Here is a 17,997-nt window from a genome sequence, read left to right as displayed (position 1 = left end):
TCCCTGAAGGACTGTTGTTTGATCGTATGGACTTATTAGCACCATTTGGTCCTTGAGTCTGAGTTTTTATTTTATTTATCCACTATTTTGAATCGTGCAGTCTGTGGACTCAAGTCTACACTGTTTTATCAGCATTCACATATCTGTTTTGTTTGCATTTCATTTCAATTTATTTTTAATGTTGTTCATCACTAGGAATGTTCTTGGTATGGTCATACTAACTTAGCATGATCACTTTCACTTATTAAGCAGCGCAGCCTATTCCATATAGCTATTTGAGATGGGGGTTGTCTCACATTTGTGGTTGCAGCAGCAAAAATATGTTTTTGTTTTTCACAGACATACTGTTAAAAGGTTAATTTGAGGGATAGCGCAGTATAAATTTTTTGATTTGATCCTCATCACTGCCTAGTGCCCCATCCCCGCCACTTCTCGGAAGCCCGCCGATAACGGAACCCCACTGCAGCCTGGTGCCCAATCTCTGCCACTCCTCAGATGCCCGCCGATGCCCGATCCCCGCCGCTGCCTGGTGCCTTGATCCCTACCGCTCCAAGGCTGCCCGCTGGTGCCCGATCCCTGCTGATGCCCGCCGCCTAGATGGGGTAAGTGCCGGAAAACTGACCAGCAGACAGCGGGGGGGGGGCATGGGGGGTGGTTGTTGACTCCGAGGGGGGTGGTTGTTTGCCCCCCCCCAACAAAAAAACACCAACTGCCTTTGGGTTGGTGATGTAGTTGAGGAATCAGTTGAGGGTGGCTTTGTATGTTGTTTTTAGTAGTTTGGATTTTATTTATTGGAGGTATTGGAAAAGAGGGTCAGCAGTAGGTAAATGATTAGAAAGGTGAACAAGTCTGGCAGCAGCATTCATGATCTATTTAGCAGGGGATAGCTTGCATAGATGTAGGCGAAAGTTATGGTTGTCAAGGCAGGAGAGTAGTTTTGTGGTGTCATTTGTTATGGAGGTTATGGTGGCAAGAGTCGGACAGGGCTTGGATGTGGGGCCTGAAAGGAGCTGTCAGGGACCAGGTTTACACTTAACACCCTGGCATAAGTGGAGGGACTGATAGTTGTGCTCTTGGGTGACTGTTGTAAAAAACTAAATCCCAGTAAACTCATTCAGTGGATCATGATCCTGATGGAAAAATGATAGAGTCAGGTGGGATTAAGTTTTAATTTATGAGTTTAATTTTTTTTTATAGCAGTGGTTGGAGAAGGGGCCACTGTCAGGAACCATGAATCAGATGGTGACAGAAAATGCAGTAACAATCACAGCTTTTAGTAAAATTGTAAAAATAGTAAACCTAATCAAAACATAGCCACGGTACAGTAGCCAAAGTGGGTAGTCAGAACATGCCAGTAAATCAGGAAGCTAGAGTTCAGCATAGTCGGAGACAGCAGACAGGATCAGGAACCAGAAGGGACGTCATCCATGCAAGTCTTCAACAGGAACACAGCAGAGAGTCACCAGATATATTTGACCAAGGCAAAGGCATGGAAGGAATGAACCAGGCAGTTTAAAATAGCCAGAAGGGGCTGGCTGTGGGCTGGACTGATGAGCAGGAAATGATCACCAGGTGAGCCACTGTGGAACGATGAGTGCTGGCAATTAACCGACAGCTGAGCAACCTGAGCACTGAGAAGGGGGAGCTGAGAGTCCAGCCCTGACAGCCAGCTATCCGACAACTGCTGCTCTGGAACCCATGTAAAAGCTCAATGGGGAACAAGTGCTATGCACACAAGGTCCCCTAGAGTATTTAATTTAACAAAAAATGATAAAGATAATTATAAACAATACAATATTTTTTATATAACTTCAGCTGCTTTTATCTCTGGATCAGCTGATAGAAATGACCATTGCTTATTTTGCAATAAATATTTTGAGTAAGTGAGAGATTAAGTGCGTGAGAGAGAATAGCTGCAAATCTTTTTTGAGTTGCAGGGTAGTCATATAAACAGCTTGCTTAGGCCACAATTTAGGAGGAAGATAAGCGGGCAGGTTTTACCTTGAAATATAAATGAGAGTGCATTATCTGAGAAAGAAAAGTCAAAAATGTTTTTGAGTGGCAGGAGAGTATTTCATTTACCAATATAAATCCACAACCCTATATCCCACTGTATATTTGTGAGATTATTTATCAAAAAGGTCTACAAGAATAGATGCATTCAACCCTTAGACTCACCATACACGTTTCAATATGACCATACAATCTCTGTACCATCAATCTTAGATCTATCAAAATGATGTAATATGAATAATTACCTTATCTTTTCAATAATTTTCATCCAGTCAAACATGCAGTTGAATGATATACTTGTTGGTAGAGCTAAAGAAAATTGGATTGTGATATTGGTGGTGAGCTTTACCGACTGAATAATAAAATATAACCTTTATTAAAACTATTAAAACATTATATATATTTATGGGAACTGTTTAAATAAAATCTACAATACTGGCAGTTCTAACTCATTTACAAAGATATCATCTCTACTTTTCCTTTTCTGGAATATTATAAGCAGAATGTTAAAGAAGAAGAAAAAAAAAGAGAAAACCAAACACATACAAATCAATGGTAATAAAGATAGCAGCAGAGTAAGGCTCAATTCACACCTATGCATGTTGCTTTTGAGCGTTTTTGGAGGTTATTTTTTCATGCTTGCCACGTTTTTGAGCAGCGATTTTGCCGCGATTTTGCCGCGATTTGCGTTTTGAGGTTTTTTTTTGTTTGTTTTTACAGTTTTTTTTACAGTCTTAAAAAAAATTTAAAAAAAAAAAAAAAACGGCAAAAACGCATCAAAAACGCACCAAAAACGCTGCAAAAACGCTGCAAAAACGCTGCACTTGCGTTTTTGATGCTTGTCCATTGAATTCTATTACATGCAAAACGCTGCATTTTGCATGAAAAAAAGTCCCTGACCCTTTCCAAAAATGCAGAGAAACAAAAAGGCATTGATGTGAACATGTTCCATAGGAACCCATGTTAAAAAATTCCTGTGCATTTCTGCAAAATGCAAAATGCATCAAAAAACACGCTAGTGTGAATGGAGCCTTAGTGAGATAAGACAGAGGGAGAGCTAGGGGGGAATGCAGGGGGGGGGGGGATGCTAGTCACAGAGCGGTCGTAAAACTTTAGCATAATGTGTGAGGAAACCAATATCTAAATTCAGGCCATTATTCTTCGTGTCAAAAAGAAGTATCATTTTTAGTTCAAACGTTTTCCTTTCCTGGATAGTTCTGAAATTCCCTTTAAGAACTAAGACATTGAGGTCTTCTATAGTGTGGTCCGATTGTGAGAAATGATGTCCCACAGGTGTGCATAAACTGTCTTCTTTATGTTCTTTGATGGTATGTCTGTGCAAATTCATCCTCGCTTGCAACTTCTGTCCTGTTTCACCAACATAAGATCCTTTGCTGCACCTTTTGCATTGGATGAGGTACACAACATTACTTGAGGTACAGCTGTAAGATCCCAATTCTTCTCATTGCTGGAATATTATGAAATTAGTTATCATTTTTTTCTTTTTTACTATTACTATAGTTGGAAACTATTCGTAAAGTTGTAAAAAGTCTGTTGGGGGATTTGAGGTGAGGGAGCCATTTGGGTAATGTTCCCTGATTGTTCTTGTGAATGGTTTCTTTCCCGATGCAGTCCAGTTGGTGTGTGCTCTCATTGATTGCTTCCTCCCCTGTTCTGGTACCTTACACAGAACTAGTAACGAGTTAAATGTATCATGCATAAATAGAGGGCATGAGTGCCATCTAGCCCAGCCTCCTGAGAATGCCCATTGGAGAAACACGTGTTCAAGTGGGTCCTGCTGGTACTGACGTCTTTCCCAGTCCACTGGGTTCCATTCTAACCAGAACACACAATGGCTCTCTTTACAGCTAGTGAGTGACAGTAATTCACTAAGAGTGATTATGCTATGTACTATATATGTGCCAAACTACTGAGGCACCTATTATTATTATACAGGATTTATATAGCACCAAAAGTTTACGCAGCACTTTTCAACTTGAGGGTAGACAGTACAATTACAATACACTTTAATACAGAATGAATCAGAGGGCCTGGCTTGTTAGAGCTTACAATCTAAGAGGGAAGGTCAAGAGATACAAGAGGTAATAACTGTGGGGGATATGCTGATGGTGTAAATACATGTAGAGTTGTTAGGTGGGGGCCAGATAGGCTTCTCTGAAGAGATGAGTTTTCAGGGATCGTCCGAAAGTGGACAAAGTAGGAGAAAGTCGGACAGATTGGGGTAAAGCATTCCAGAGGATGGGAGAGGCTCCAGGGAAGTCCTGGAGGTGAGCATGGAATGAGGGGACAAGGGAGGTAGAGAGCAGGAAGTCTTGGGAGGAGTGAAGAGAACTATTTGGTTGGTATTTAGAGGTAAGCTAGTGAGGAGGGAGTTGCAGTAGTTGAGGCGAGAGATGACCAGGGAGTGGATTAGAAGCTTTGTGGTGACATTGGTTAAAAAGGAGCGTATCTTGGAGACTTTGCTGAGGTTGAGGCAGAAAATTTTGTGTAGCGATTGGATGTGGGGCCGAAAGGTTAGTCCGGAGTCCAGGATTACACCTAGGACCTTGGCATGGGGGGATGGGTTGATAGTTGAGCTGTTGATTTTGACAGAGAAATCAGGGAAGGTAGCATATAGGGGAGGAAATATCATGAGCTTGGTTTTGGATAGGTTGAGTTTGAGAAAGTGATGTGACATCCAGGCTGATATGTCTGTTAGTAAGTTGGTGATGCATGAGGAGACAGATGGAGAGAGCTGGGGGGGTAGAGAGATAGATTTGGGTGCTATCAATGTAGAGATGATATTGAAAGCCATGGGAGGCAATCAACTAACCCAGGGAGGTGGTGTAGATTGAGAAAAGGAGAGGTCCAAGAACAGAACCTCGGGGGACCCCGACGGAGAAAGAAAGAGGAGAGGAGGAAGTAGAGTTGTAAGTGACACTGAAGGAGCGGTGGGAAAGGAAGGATGAGAACCAGCAAAGAGTACAGTCACAGAGACCAAAGAAGTGGAGTTTTTTTTTTTGAGGAGGGGGTGGTCCACTGTGTCAAAGGCAGCAGAGAGGTCCAGGAGAAGTAGTACAGAATAATAGTACAGTAATAGGTCATTTGTGAATTTAACTGCTGTCCGACAGCCAGCTGTCAACTGACGGCCAGCTCTCGTTGCGGGAGGGCGTCATATGACGCCCTCGCTTTCCCGGCCCACCAGGGGGGGCGCGTGTGCACCGCCAATGGCAATCGTGCGCGCCCGCCATGTCACTGGGCACCCGGTGCGCATGCCCGGTGGCCGCCATGTCCGCCGGGCACCAGCGATTGCCGGTAACACAGCAGGACTGTGGATCTGTGTGTAAACACACAGATCCACGGTCCTATCAGAGGAGAGGAGACCGATTGTATGTTCCCAGTATAGAGGAACAACAATCGGTGTCCTCCCCTTGTGAGTCCCCTCCCCCTACAGTTAGAAACACTCCCTAGCAAACATAGTTAACCCCTCGATCACCACCTAGTGTTAACCTCTTCCCTGCCAATCACATTTATACAGTAATCAATGCATTTTTATAGCACGGGTCGCTGTATAAATGTGAATGGTCCCAACAATCCCATTACTAGTAAAAAAAAAAATTAATAAAAATGCTATAAATGTATCCCCTATTTTGTAGACGCTATTACTGTTGTGCAAACCAATCAATATACGCTTATTTTGATTTTTTTTTACCAAAAATAAGTAGAAGAATATCTATCGGCCTAAACTAAGGAAAAAATTTGTTTTAAAGAAAAAAAAAATGGATATTTATTATAGCAAAAAGTAAAAAATATTGTGTTTTTTTCAAACTTGTCACTCTTCTTTTGTTTATAGCGCAAAAAAAATAAAAACCGCAGAGGCGATCAAATACCATCAAAAGAAAGCTCTATTTGTGGGAAAAAAATAATAACAATTTAATCTGAGTACAGTGTTGTATGACCGCACAATTGTCATTCAAATTGTGACAGCACTGAAAGCAGAAAAATGGCTTGGACAGGAAGGGGGTGAAAATACACTGTATTACCAACCGTTCAGTGTATGCTACTCCTCTCTGCCAATCCCTCCACTGGCTTCCTCTCACCCAAGAATTCAATTTAAAATATTAACAACAACTTACAAAGCCATCCACAACTCGCCCCCCAGTTACATCACTAACCTAGTCTCAAAATACCAACCTACTTGTTCTTTTCATTCCTCCCAAGACCTCTTGCTCTCTAGCTCCCTCGTCACCTCCTCCCATGCTCACCTCCAGGACTTTTCACAAGCCTCTCCCATCCTATGGAACTCTGTACCCCAACCCGATTACAGATACTTTTTTTTTTAATATCATGTGACAGTGGCACTAATGAGCAGCACTGATAGGCACTGATAGGTGGCACTGATGGGCACTCAAGATTTGGCACTGAATGGCATTGATGGGGGGGCACTGATGAGGAGGCACTATAACGCATCACTGATGGGCACTAATGAGGCGTGGCCTGTGTCAGTAGTTTTTGTTTTTTTACAATTTATATATTTTTTGTTATTATTTTTTTACAAGCACCGATCTCCCTGTATAGCTTTCAATAAAGAAGCTGATAGCTGCGTGAGGGAGAGGAGAAGAAGCAGTTGTCAGCTGCTTTATTGAAAGCTTTACAAGAAGATCAGTGCTTGTAACTCCCCCCCACTGCCGCACCGATCATCTGTGAGCCTGCCTGGCCCCCTCCTTCAGGGCCCCGGTGCAAGAAACCATGAAGGGCCCCCCTGACCTCTGGTCCCAGGCCTGGATCCCTTTACTCTCATTGTGGGGCCCTTTATTAGGGTCCCACAGTGGCCTCCTTTCTGCCATCTTGGGGCCCCCCCATGGTGGTAGAACACCAGGGTCCAGTCCCAAGTGCAACCTTTGTGACCCTGGTAGTTCCACCACTGTGTTCCACCTGCATTTAGGTACTGCCATAAATGTTATAGATTTTACCAGCATGTAAGACCTGCACTCCTGGCACCTGAAAGGCTTTTAAACAGGATGTTACTGACAGGCTAAGTGAGCGGACTCTGAGCATATCACCCATGACAAAAGAACCAACATACCCGTTGCAGACCCCAGGAATATGAGCTGTAGTGGGGCAGGAGGAAAGCTCTGACAGCAAGTGGCTCACATTGGGGACACTGATGGAGGTTTGAATGTCAGACTGGCAGCATTGGGCTAGCAACAGTGGGGAGTGGAAGGGGGTCAAGTCAGGAGGCGGCTATCAGTAATAGAAGAGTCGGTGCAAGAATTTTTGTCTACACAGGCGAAGGTGCATTTTGATTTTTGATGCTCTTCCACTCCACCATCCACCTGACACCCCTCCACAATGCCACCCCCCCATCCCTGCTGCCCACAGCTGTGCTGGGACCTCCTTCACATTATGCATGTGTTTGTGATGGGGTGCAACGTGAAGGATGTCTCTTCAAATCCCCCCAGGACAAATCCATCTCCACCCAATCCCCCCATCCTCCCCAGCACGAATCCCCTTTCCCTATGCCAGCATAATTACTTTCCCCAATTCTGTCACAAATCCTACTACTCAAATCCCGCCCCCCCCCCAAAACACAAATCATCTCCCCAAATCCACACTTTCCAACTGCCCTGGTTTTGGTAGGACCTTCCTGAGATACAAATGAAATCCTGTGTATCCGGGTTAAGGGTCTGTTTATACCAGAATGCTATGAGGGAAACCTGTGTTTTGTGTGCATTTCTCACACTGCATTCAAAATGCACGGCTATAGAGATCTGTAATGGGTGTCGACTTAACGTCTTCACGCTGTGCCTCCTGGCAGTCACGTGATCCGAAAACTCCTGATCGCTTGCAGTGATCGGGAGCTTTCAGTTAGATGCCAGTAACTGTGAAGGGGCGCTCAAGGTGTGCACAGTGCTACTGATCACAATTCATGAAAAAAATGCGGAAAAAAATGTTTTTTATATAATTTTTTATATAATTTTTTGGGATATTTATTATAGCAAAAAGTAAAAAATATTGCTTTTTTTCAAAATCGTCCCTCTTTTTTAGTTTTTTAGCGCAAAAAATAAAAAACGCAGAGGTGATCAAATAGCATCAAAAGCATCAACTACCCTTTCAGTAAAATAATACTTTCTAGTAGTAGTTTTGAACTTTCCTCCAGATAGTCTGAGGTCATGTCTCTGTGTTCTTGATTTTGGTTTCATATTGAAAAAAACTGCCCTTCTGAACCTTATTCACCCTCTTGATGTATTTAAAGGTTTCAATATTGTCTCACCTTTCCCTTCTTTCCTCCAGACTGTACATGTTAATTTCCTGAAGTAGCTCTTGGTATGTTTTATTCCCCAAACCTTTCACCATTTTTGTTACCTGTCTCTAGACTCATTCTATCTTATCAATATCTTTTTGTAAGTGAGGTCTCCAGAAGTAGACACAGTATTCTAAATGAGGTCTTAGTAAATATCAATATAGGGCAATCAGAACCTCCTTCCTCCCTCTTGTGATCCCTCTAGTGATATGAAGATCTACATAGAGGAATCAGGACCTCCTTCCTCCTGCTGGTGATTATTTTTAGTGTTATAAAAATCTATATAGAGGTATCAGGACCTCCTTCCTCCTGTTTGTGAGCCCCCACAACAGCTGCTGTGGTTAATTGTACAAGCTTGTGGAATGGTGACAAACAATGGTACCTAAAAATCACGAAAGGCAATGCTTTAAAAGCATTTACAGGTTACCAGTTTACAGTTACACAGGAGGTCTTGTGCTAGAATTATTGCTCTCACTATAATGTTTGCAGCGGTACGTCACATGTGAGGTGTAAACACTGTTAACATGTGCGTGACCTAGGTATGAATTCACCTTTGTGAGAGAGCACAGGAAGCAGGGCATTTAATTTTTTATTTATTTTTAAATCACCGTCTCTTTAACAACATCCCTTGTAATAGCATGGGCCATGACAGGTCCTCTTTATGGAGAAATCTGGGGTCTATTAGACCCCACATCTCTCCTTTAGCCTCCAAAGCAGCCAATCAGACACAGATTGGTCAAAACAGAAACCAAAAGTGACAAAATACTCATCGCTTCCACTTTCTTAGACCACAGAGATGATCAGGGACATTCTGGACCTCAATCATCTCTAGCGTCAGCCAGCAGAACCGCCGGCTGCAGTCTCGTGCTCCCCGGTGAGACAGGAGAGTCCGGGTAGGTGGCAGAAGGGGGTCGCTTTTAGTTTTTAGATTATTTTAGTTTATTCTGCATTGCCGGCTGAAAAGATTGATACTGGGGGCAGCTGCAACATTGGTATACCACTGCAACTCAAGGATGTACAGCAGGGATCTTCAAACTCCAGCCCTCCAGCTCAATTGCTAAGAGAAGTGAACATTTTCTATTTCTTTTGAAAGTCAGCCCCAGTTTTTCCTAACCTTGAATTCAAATACACCTAACAGGACAGGTGTAGCCATGCTGCCAGGGGGTACAAAACATCAATGGATAATTTTGCTCATCAACATCGACCTTTAACTTTTGTCAGGACTAATGTTATTGATTGTGTGCAAGATCATTTATAAAGACATGATCAGTCACAGACAGTTCCCTAATGATACTAACTAACTGGTGAAGATGGGTGAATTCACATACTGCGTATAATGTTTATGAAATCTAGCTTTGGTCATACATACTTCCTTGTTTCATTCAGTAGCTGAATAATTGATGTGTTCTTTCTGTTTTTAGAGCTGGATTTTCATGGACACAGTTTAAAAAGACCACTGGAGTCTACAATGGGTAAAATGTTTTAAGAGAATATTCTAACTTATGTCATATAACATTATTTTGAAAAGCTAAGTGTTATTTCTTACATCATTTACAGATTTAAATATCACTGGAAGTAAACAACAAAGAATTGACCATAAAGACATTGAAAAAGGTACAAACTAGAACAGGATGCTAATTTTAGCTTTGGTCAAAAAAGTTTAAAATAGCGTGGTAAAAATAGTCCCAAAAAATATAACCGGTGTGCCTTAAAGTGGGAGGCAAATTTCCATTCTCCAAGTTGCAGTGAAGAAACTGAACAAATTTGGGAACCTGTCACAAAGAACGAAACCTTCCATTTTCTCATATTTAGGACACTGTGTAATGCAGTGGCTTTCACTTTAAGCGGCACTCCAATGCTTTGTTACAGTTTCACACTACAATGCACATGCTGTGGCTTGCAGTATACTGCACTTAAAAAAAGGTTAGATGCACAGTATATTGTATATATTTTAAGTGGAACTTGAAGGATACAATAGATAAATATACCAACACAGTATTATGCCCTGTACACACGATTGGATTTTCCGACAACAAAATCCATGGTTTTTTTTCAGACGGATGTTGGCTAAAACTTGTCTTTCATACATACGGTCAAACAGAGTTGGTCGGAAATTCGGTGCAGTGACGTACAACATGTAGAAAGAGCCGAGAAAAATGAAGTTCAATAGCCAGTGCGGCTCTTCTGCTTGATTCCGAGCATGCATGGAACTTTGTGCGTCGGAATTGTGTACACACGGTCGGAATTTCCGACAACGGATTTTGTTGTCGGTAACTTTGAGATCCAGATGTCAAATTTTGTGTGACGGAAATTCCTATGGAAAATATGTGATGGAGCCTACACACGGTCAGAATTTCTGACAACAAGGTTACATCGAACATTTTCCGTAGGAAAATCTGACCGTATGTACGGGGCATAAGAGATAAAGTTATTTAGGTTTATTAAATAAACCCAATGAACATGGGGGTACAGTGTTGGCCAGAACTACAAAGGAAAAATATTTGGGGGTACTTATTTTAGATGATTGCAAAATGAGCAAACAGTGTGGACATGCAGTAGGAAAGCTAAAAATAATTCTAAGATGCATCATTAGAGGGAACACCAGCAGGTGGAACGAGGTCTTGATTAACCTCTATAGATCTTTAGTTATTACTAGACAGGGTAAAACTGAAGGGTGGTGGTGTCTGTCTCTATGTGAGAAGTGATCTCAAAGCCAGTGTGAAAGAGGACCTGGTGGATGAAGAGTGTGATGAGTCTGAAGCATTATGGGCAGGGCCGTCTTTAATTTTGATTGGGCCCTGGGCAAACATTTTCTTGGGGCACCCCCCTCCATTCTGAGACATACAAAAAATAGCAGGTAGACTCAAAATCTGCAGCGATTGCAATTGTTTGCCAGAGGTTACAGCCTATCCTTACTGCTCACTGGCTGGTTTCTAGAGGTTACAACACATAATTTCTGCTTGCTGATTGGTTGCTAGAGGTTAATGTACATTATTAGCACTCACTAATTGGTTTCTAGGGGTTAAAGCACATCATTACCACTTACTGATTGGTTGCTAGAGATTAAAGAAGATCACTACTGTTCTCTGATTGGTTGCTAGATAATAGATAGTTAATGCACATCATTATCTCTCACTGAGCAGTGGAGCAATCCCAAATAATTGAGCAAGTATGACGGCCTCCCCTGTGCACGCGCCCTGCGCGCACCCTACAGGGTGGAGCGCGCTGTGATCACCGGGTCACTGAGACTCGGGTGATCAAAAATCCGAGTAAGTGGCTGGTCCCGGCCCCTTACCATGTGATCAGCTGTCAGCCAATGACAGCTGATCACATGATCAAAACAAAAGCTCTGTGATCATTTTTTTTTCTCCTCGCGCTGACAACTCGAGGGGAAAAAAAAGCCAATCACTGGCTCATCAGCAAGGGACATTGGTCCCGAAGAGGAAGAGGCAATAATGCCTCATATGTGCCACCAGTACCCCCTGCCAGTGCCACCTGCCATTGCCACCTGACAGTGCCCACCAGTGCCACCTATCAATGCCCATGAGTGCCACCTATCAATGCCTACAAGTGCCACCTATCAATGCCCACAAGTGCCGCCTATCAATGCCCCCCCAGTGGTGCCAATCATTGCCACTTAGCAGTGCTGCCTATCAGTGTAACAGATCAGTGCCCATTATTGCCACCCATCAGTGTCCATCACTGCCACCCATCAGTGCCCATCACTGCCACCTATCGGTGCCCATCAGTGCTGCCTCATCAGCGTACATAAATGAAGGAGAAAAATTACCTTTTTTAAATTGTATAACAAAATATAATTTTTTTTTTTTTTTAATTCGGTCTTTTTAAATTTTTTTAACAAATAATAAAAACAATCAAATACCATCAAAAGAAAGCTCTATTTGTGGGAAAAAAATTCTAAAAATTTAATTTGGGTACAGTGTTGTATGACCGCGCAATTGACATTCAAAGTGCGTCAGCGCTGAAAGCTGAAAATTGGTCTGAATAGGAGGGGGTTTAAGTGCCCAGTAAGCAAGTGGTTAATGCACTTGTATACGCTGACAGTAATTGCTGTTGCTTTTTTTTTCATGACTCTATCTTTTTTTATGTTTCAGATCTTTTATACTATGTTCAAATGATTGGAACTGAAAGCAACACAAAGATTCCGCCAGATGCTGAGACAGAGTTTACATTTCTAGAAAAACTAATGGCTTTGGATGGTACTGCCAGAAGCAACAATGCTGTCCAAATGGATTGGCAATCAACATTAGGCACAGATTTTGATATTGGTGTAACTAAATCTTTTCAGGATTTAAATCCTTGTGATATTCTGTGCAACATTTTAAATAACTTGTGTAAAAATAACATTTCTCGGCAGAAAATTATAACCAAAATGGCCATGTGTCAGTTTGCCATCCCTCTGCTTCTTCCTGCTGGTGGTGGGTCACATTGGACTTTCATGCTGTGGGCAATGAGGGATATTGTAAAACGGTGGAGACCTCAGTTATTAACAGACACAAAAGGGTTCAGAGAGGACAACCTAGTAAATATTCCTATGCCTTTCTTCTCTTTTATCAGATTGGGTGCATGTGGCTTGTCAAAGTCTAAAATTCTCAATCAGGTTCTTAGTCCCACCCAACAGATTCAAAACTTCTTTGTACATAGAGATATGGGGGGCGGAAACATAACAAAGAGGAGTTCAGATGGGCTGGTAGAGGTAAGCTGGTACTTTCCATCTGGTCAGGAAGCTATAGATGTTTTTAATGAACCCTTAGCAGTCACCAATCTTCGGGGAAACCTGGAATCTCACAACCAACAGTTCCAGTTCTTGTTATCTATATCAACAGCCATGTTCATATTTGTGGAGAGCATTAACGGAGAACAATATAAACTGCTTTCTGGCTTATCAGAAAAAAGAGACACACAGTACTTCTTTATTATTAATGGGGGTATTGGGAAGCTAGAAGAAGACACACTAAAATTCTTAGGCAAGTTATCAGAAGATCTAAAACTGAAGAAAATGAATGTGATAATTAAAAATAAAAAATTTAACAACTCACAAGTTGTACTGAAATTGCAGTCAGCAATAAAAGCTTTGCTTACAAACAACACAAAAATGTTAAGCTTGCATGAAATTGCAGACAGGGAGATTGAGAACAAAGGTCAGAAGTATGAAAAACAGATTTCAGTAGATGAGGATTTCATATCAGCAAAAACAAAAGCCAAGAATATCACAGATAGGATTAAGGACATAGCACAATTTAAGGAGGAAACAATGAAACTACAAGGACACCTCTGGAGACAACTGACCAAGGCAGAGAAGGAATTGTGCAGAATGAGAGAACTTGGTGATAAAGATCCAGAGGAATATAAATCACAACTCCAAAAAGATATACATCATCTTCGAAGGGTGCAAAGTAAGCAGAAAATGCCTAAAATTCTTAAAATGTTTATAGAAGCAATGACAGAGCTATCTCCCACAGAGAAGAAGCTTTTCATAAAATGGTTGGCAATTCATCTTGACAAAGCTGGAAAAAGTAATCTTTCGATTTTGCAGGATGAGTATAGAGAAAAAATCAAGGATTTAGTTAATAATGCAAGTGAGCTAAAAAACATAGACCGAAGGATAGCGGATAGTAGTTTAGGCATTGAGCATTTCCTTCGTGAGCTGGGGCAGTTTTATGAAACAGCAAACTTCATGAAAGAAAGAGGTGAAGACATAAAAGAGACATATGATGAACTTCCCAAAATAGCTTCAGATATGCTACTTGAGGGGTTTCCATTAGAGCTAATAGATGGAGATGCTTCTAACATACCCCTGCTTTGGATAACTGAGATTCTAAAACAATTAGAAATTAGGACAGGAGGACAAAGTAGAATAAGAGTGATAACTGTACTGGGAGTGCAGAGTACAGGGAAATCAACCCTTCTAAACACCATGTTTGGTTTGGAGCTTCCAGTGGCCAGTGGGCGATGTACAAGGGGAGCCTTTATGACCCTTCTAAATGTGGATAGGGATATGCAGAAGGTTCTGGGCTGTCAGTTCATGCTGGTGATTGACACTGAGGGGTTGAAATCTATGGAACTGGCTTCTCTTGATGGCAGCTATGAACATGATAATGAGCTTGCAACAATGGTGGTGGGGTTGAGCGACATCACTATCATCAATATGGCCATGGAAAATACAGAAGAGATGAAAGACATTTTACAGATTGTAGTTCATGCATTTCTGAGGATGAAAGAAGTAGGAAAGAAACCGAGCTGCCAGTTTGTACACCAGAATGTGAGTGATGTGTCCGCTCATGTGAAAAACCAAAGAGCCAGACAGAAATTTCTTGAACAACTTAATGAACTGACTACGATTGCAGCAAAAATGGAGAAAAGAAGTGGTATAGCTAGCTTTTCTGACATTATTTTCTGTGACCTTGAAAAACACTCTTGGTACATCCCTGGCCTGTGGCATGGCACACCCCCTATGGCTTCAATAAACAAAGGTTATACTGAGAATATAAAAGAATTTAAAAAATCCTTAATTGAATATCTAAAATCAATGCCTGGAAAGCCACAATCCTTCAAGGAGTTCAATGAATGGTTAAAAAGCTTGTGGAATGCTGTGAAACATGAGAAATTTGTGTTCAGCTTCAGAAACCGATTGGTGACCGAAGCCTACAACCAGCTCTGTATGGAGTATTCAGACTGGGAATGGAGATTCCAGAAAAATGCTCATCATTGGATGATAAAAACTGAGACTTTAATCTATAACCTATCATCTAAAAAACTGGGGGGAGAGACCTGGAGCAAAATTAGAGATGAAATGTGTCAATTGTTAGATACAGAGGAGAGTATTATGTCACAATCACTTGAGAATTACTTTGAAAATGACTATGGCAATGCTCATCTCTTGGATATGTTCAGAGGAGACTTTTTCAGGAGCGTAAACTTCCTCAGGAAAGAGCTGGAAAATACTCTGATTGACAAGTGTGAGAAAACAATGTGCATCCAAAGAGAAAAATGTAAAATACTAGCCATGCAAGAGAAATATATCAATATCATTGAGGTAAAAGTGGCAGAAATAATAGAAGAAAAACGAAGGAACAAAAATGATATCAGTCCTGAGCAACTAAAGAGAGAATTTGACATGATGTGGAAAAGTACATTAGATACTTTACGACTAAGTAAACTGGAGAGACAGAATATTGAACCAATTCTTATTCACCAGCTAAAACATGATATGAAGAATGATGAACAGGCCCTCAAAAAGTTGAACAATATCACAAACCTTACTGCATATAAAAATAAGTTTATGATCAATGAAACACACCATTTCAGCAAATCTAGTGAAGAAATGTCCCTCATACAAGCTCTGGTTTCCTCCTTACTCCGTGAATGCAATCACTATGTCTCTAAATCTGGTAATACCAGAGAAAACTTCAGCGACATGCTGCCTCAAGAATTGTTAAAAATCATAAATAGAACTTTGAATAGACAAGATGTTAGGCATTTCAGTATTACCAAAGGATTTGAACTGGATGTAAAGCTTCACATTTTAGGAAGTGCTGCTCTTACATTTCAGAAGATGCACAATGACTTTGTCCAAAGAAATGACCCCAGAAGCTGTTTGAAGATGCTGAAACCAGAATACTTTTCTATTTTCCAAAGTGTTTTTGAGAAAAGAAATGAATGCCAAAGACGAGCCAAACTATTTTGTGAACTGTGTTTGAAGTCATCAATCATTGATCACCTCAATAGACATCTTGGAAAGGAGATAGTGGAGGACATTTTGCAGAAAGGAGGACCATGGGAATTCAAGAGTCATACTGTATTCCAGAGCATGTTGCTTGAAGAGTTACTGCAAAATAAATCATGTGAAGAATACTCCCACTACATCAATGATTATGGACATTTTGTTGAAGAATGGATTTCCCTGTACATTCTTAAACATTATAAGTACCAAAGAGATATTCAAGATTTGCAGTTAGGCATCTTACAATCCCTGACCAAGAAAATAAAACAAACTCTAAAACATGCAAGTATTGCTCAAGCCAGTGACGTGTCAGAATTCTTAGTAAAATTTTGCAATATTTTGAAAAAAGACCTGGTTATTTCTCAAAATAATTTGAAAGTTGTCACTTTCCAAAGTAATGTTGATATAGCAAAGTTTATTAATGACATTGAGGCATTTCTTCCAGACTTAGTGAAAGAATTACACATAGAAATGAGCTCAGCAAGTGTCAGTTCTATACTTTCACAGCTGAATTTGAAGCCTCATGAGGAACTGGCCAAGAAGGTGATTGGATGCGGCAAGCAGTGTCCATTCTGTAAAGCCCCCTGTGAAGCTGGAGGAGCTGATCATAAAGAGCATTTTGCTTCAATACATCGACCAAGAGGATTAGCACAACACAAAGATGAACAAACAGGAGCTCTGGACCATTCAATATGTTCTACAAATGTCATCTCCAATAGGAGTTTCAGGAATCCTGACACCAACTGGAAGCCCCATCCTTACAAAGATTACCAAACAATTTACCCCGATTGGGCTATTTACCCAGATACAACTGCTAATGGTTCTGATTACTGGAAGTTTGTTTTTAAAGAGTTACATTGTAAGTTTGCTGATCTATATAAAGCCAAACCAGCACATTTTCCAAAAGAATGGCACAGAATAACAGATAATCAAGCTCTTAAGAGCCTCAAGAGAACATGAAGTACTCAAAATACAAAGAACTATTTGTGGAGAAAAGCGTAAAAAAGTGGAATAGAGTAGTAGTATGCTATTGTGATATCTTATATAGTATATATGCTGTTCCTTTTTTCTGAATTGTTATCATTTAAGGTTTGAATGGATCATATGTAGGCAAGTGTATAATTTCACTGCACTATTTTGTCCTTATTTAAATTTCCCATGTATCTGAATATAACCATACAAAATGGCATTATTATTATTTTCTTTTTTATGTATTTGCTGTATAATGTGTGTATAGAACAAATATGCCTATAGAATCCTATATTTGATTTCAGTATATTAACTATCCCTTTCAATAAAAAAGACATTTTGTTGAAAATCTATTCACAGAATGGTTTCTAAACAAGTTTTTATTTTTCATCATTTAAAGGGTAACCCCATTTTCGGGAATAGGGGGGTCAGGAAATGAAATAAATAAAAATATAGTGTATACAATTGCTACACAAGTCATATTGTAATTGAATGCTATTAAAAATTACCTTTCCACATCCGGTTCCGGCGCCGCATGGAGTAGCTGCTCTTCACCTCAGCTCCTGCAGCTCGACTCCAAAAACTGGCCTATAAAGCCCGCAAACCCACCACACTCACCGGCACTTCCCCCACCTAACACCCGGGCATGAGATGGACAGATTTGTAGAAAAAACCGGCCCGCAATCCTACGTGGCCGCGACAGCGCGAACGGCACAGCCGCAAATCGAAACCCCGGCTTCGGCCTACACGGAGCCCCTCACGGAAACGGAGCCCAACATGGAGGTTAGCAGCGCTTTGGCCCCCTCCTCCTCAATAGCTGACACTCAAACTCAGCACATAGGGGCCCATAACACAGACCTGATTGCACAGGCTGTGGCAGCTCTTCTCTCCCCAATGATAACAGCCTCTGTGGGGAAAGCTGTCAGCGCAGGCATGCAACAGCTCCAGGCCCAGCTAGGGCAACATG

General features: G+C 41.2%; 1 protein-coding gene across 1 annotated transcript in view; it reads left to right on the top strand.

The window, feature by feature from the left end:
• The window catches only part of LOC141148296 (interferon-induced very large GTPase 1-like), a 79,131-nt gene extending 61,827 nt beyond the window's left edge, over positions 1–17,304 (top strand). The window contains exons 9-11 of the mRNA XM_073635589.1: positions 9,739–9,789; positions 9,875–9,931; positions 12,433–17,304. Coding sequence (XP_073491690.1) covers positions 9,739–9,789; positions 9,875–9,931; positions 12,433–17,021 — 4,697 coding nt within the window. The 3' untranslated portion in view covers positions 17,022–17,304. The remainder of the gene's footprint in view (positions 1–9,738; positions 9,790–9,874; positions 9,932–12,432) is intronic.
• Positions 17,305–17,997: the final 693 nt, after the last annotated feature.

This window comes from Aquarana catesbeiana, linkage group LG06 (assembly GCF_042186555.1).
Source record: "Aquarana catesbeiana isolate 2022-GZ linkage group LG06, ASM4218655v1, whole genome shotgun sequence".
Classification (NCBI taxonomy): Eukaryota; Metazoa; Chordata; class Amphibia; order Anura; family Ranidae; genus Aquarana; species Aquarana catesbeiana.
Note: the sequence above shows the minus strand (reverse complement) of the source record. Positions and strands in the feature narration are given on the sequence as shown.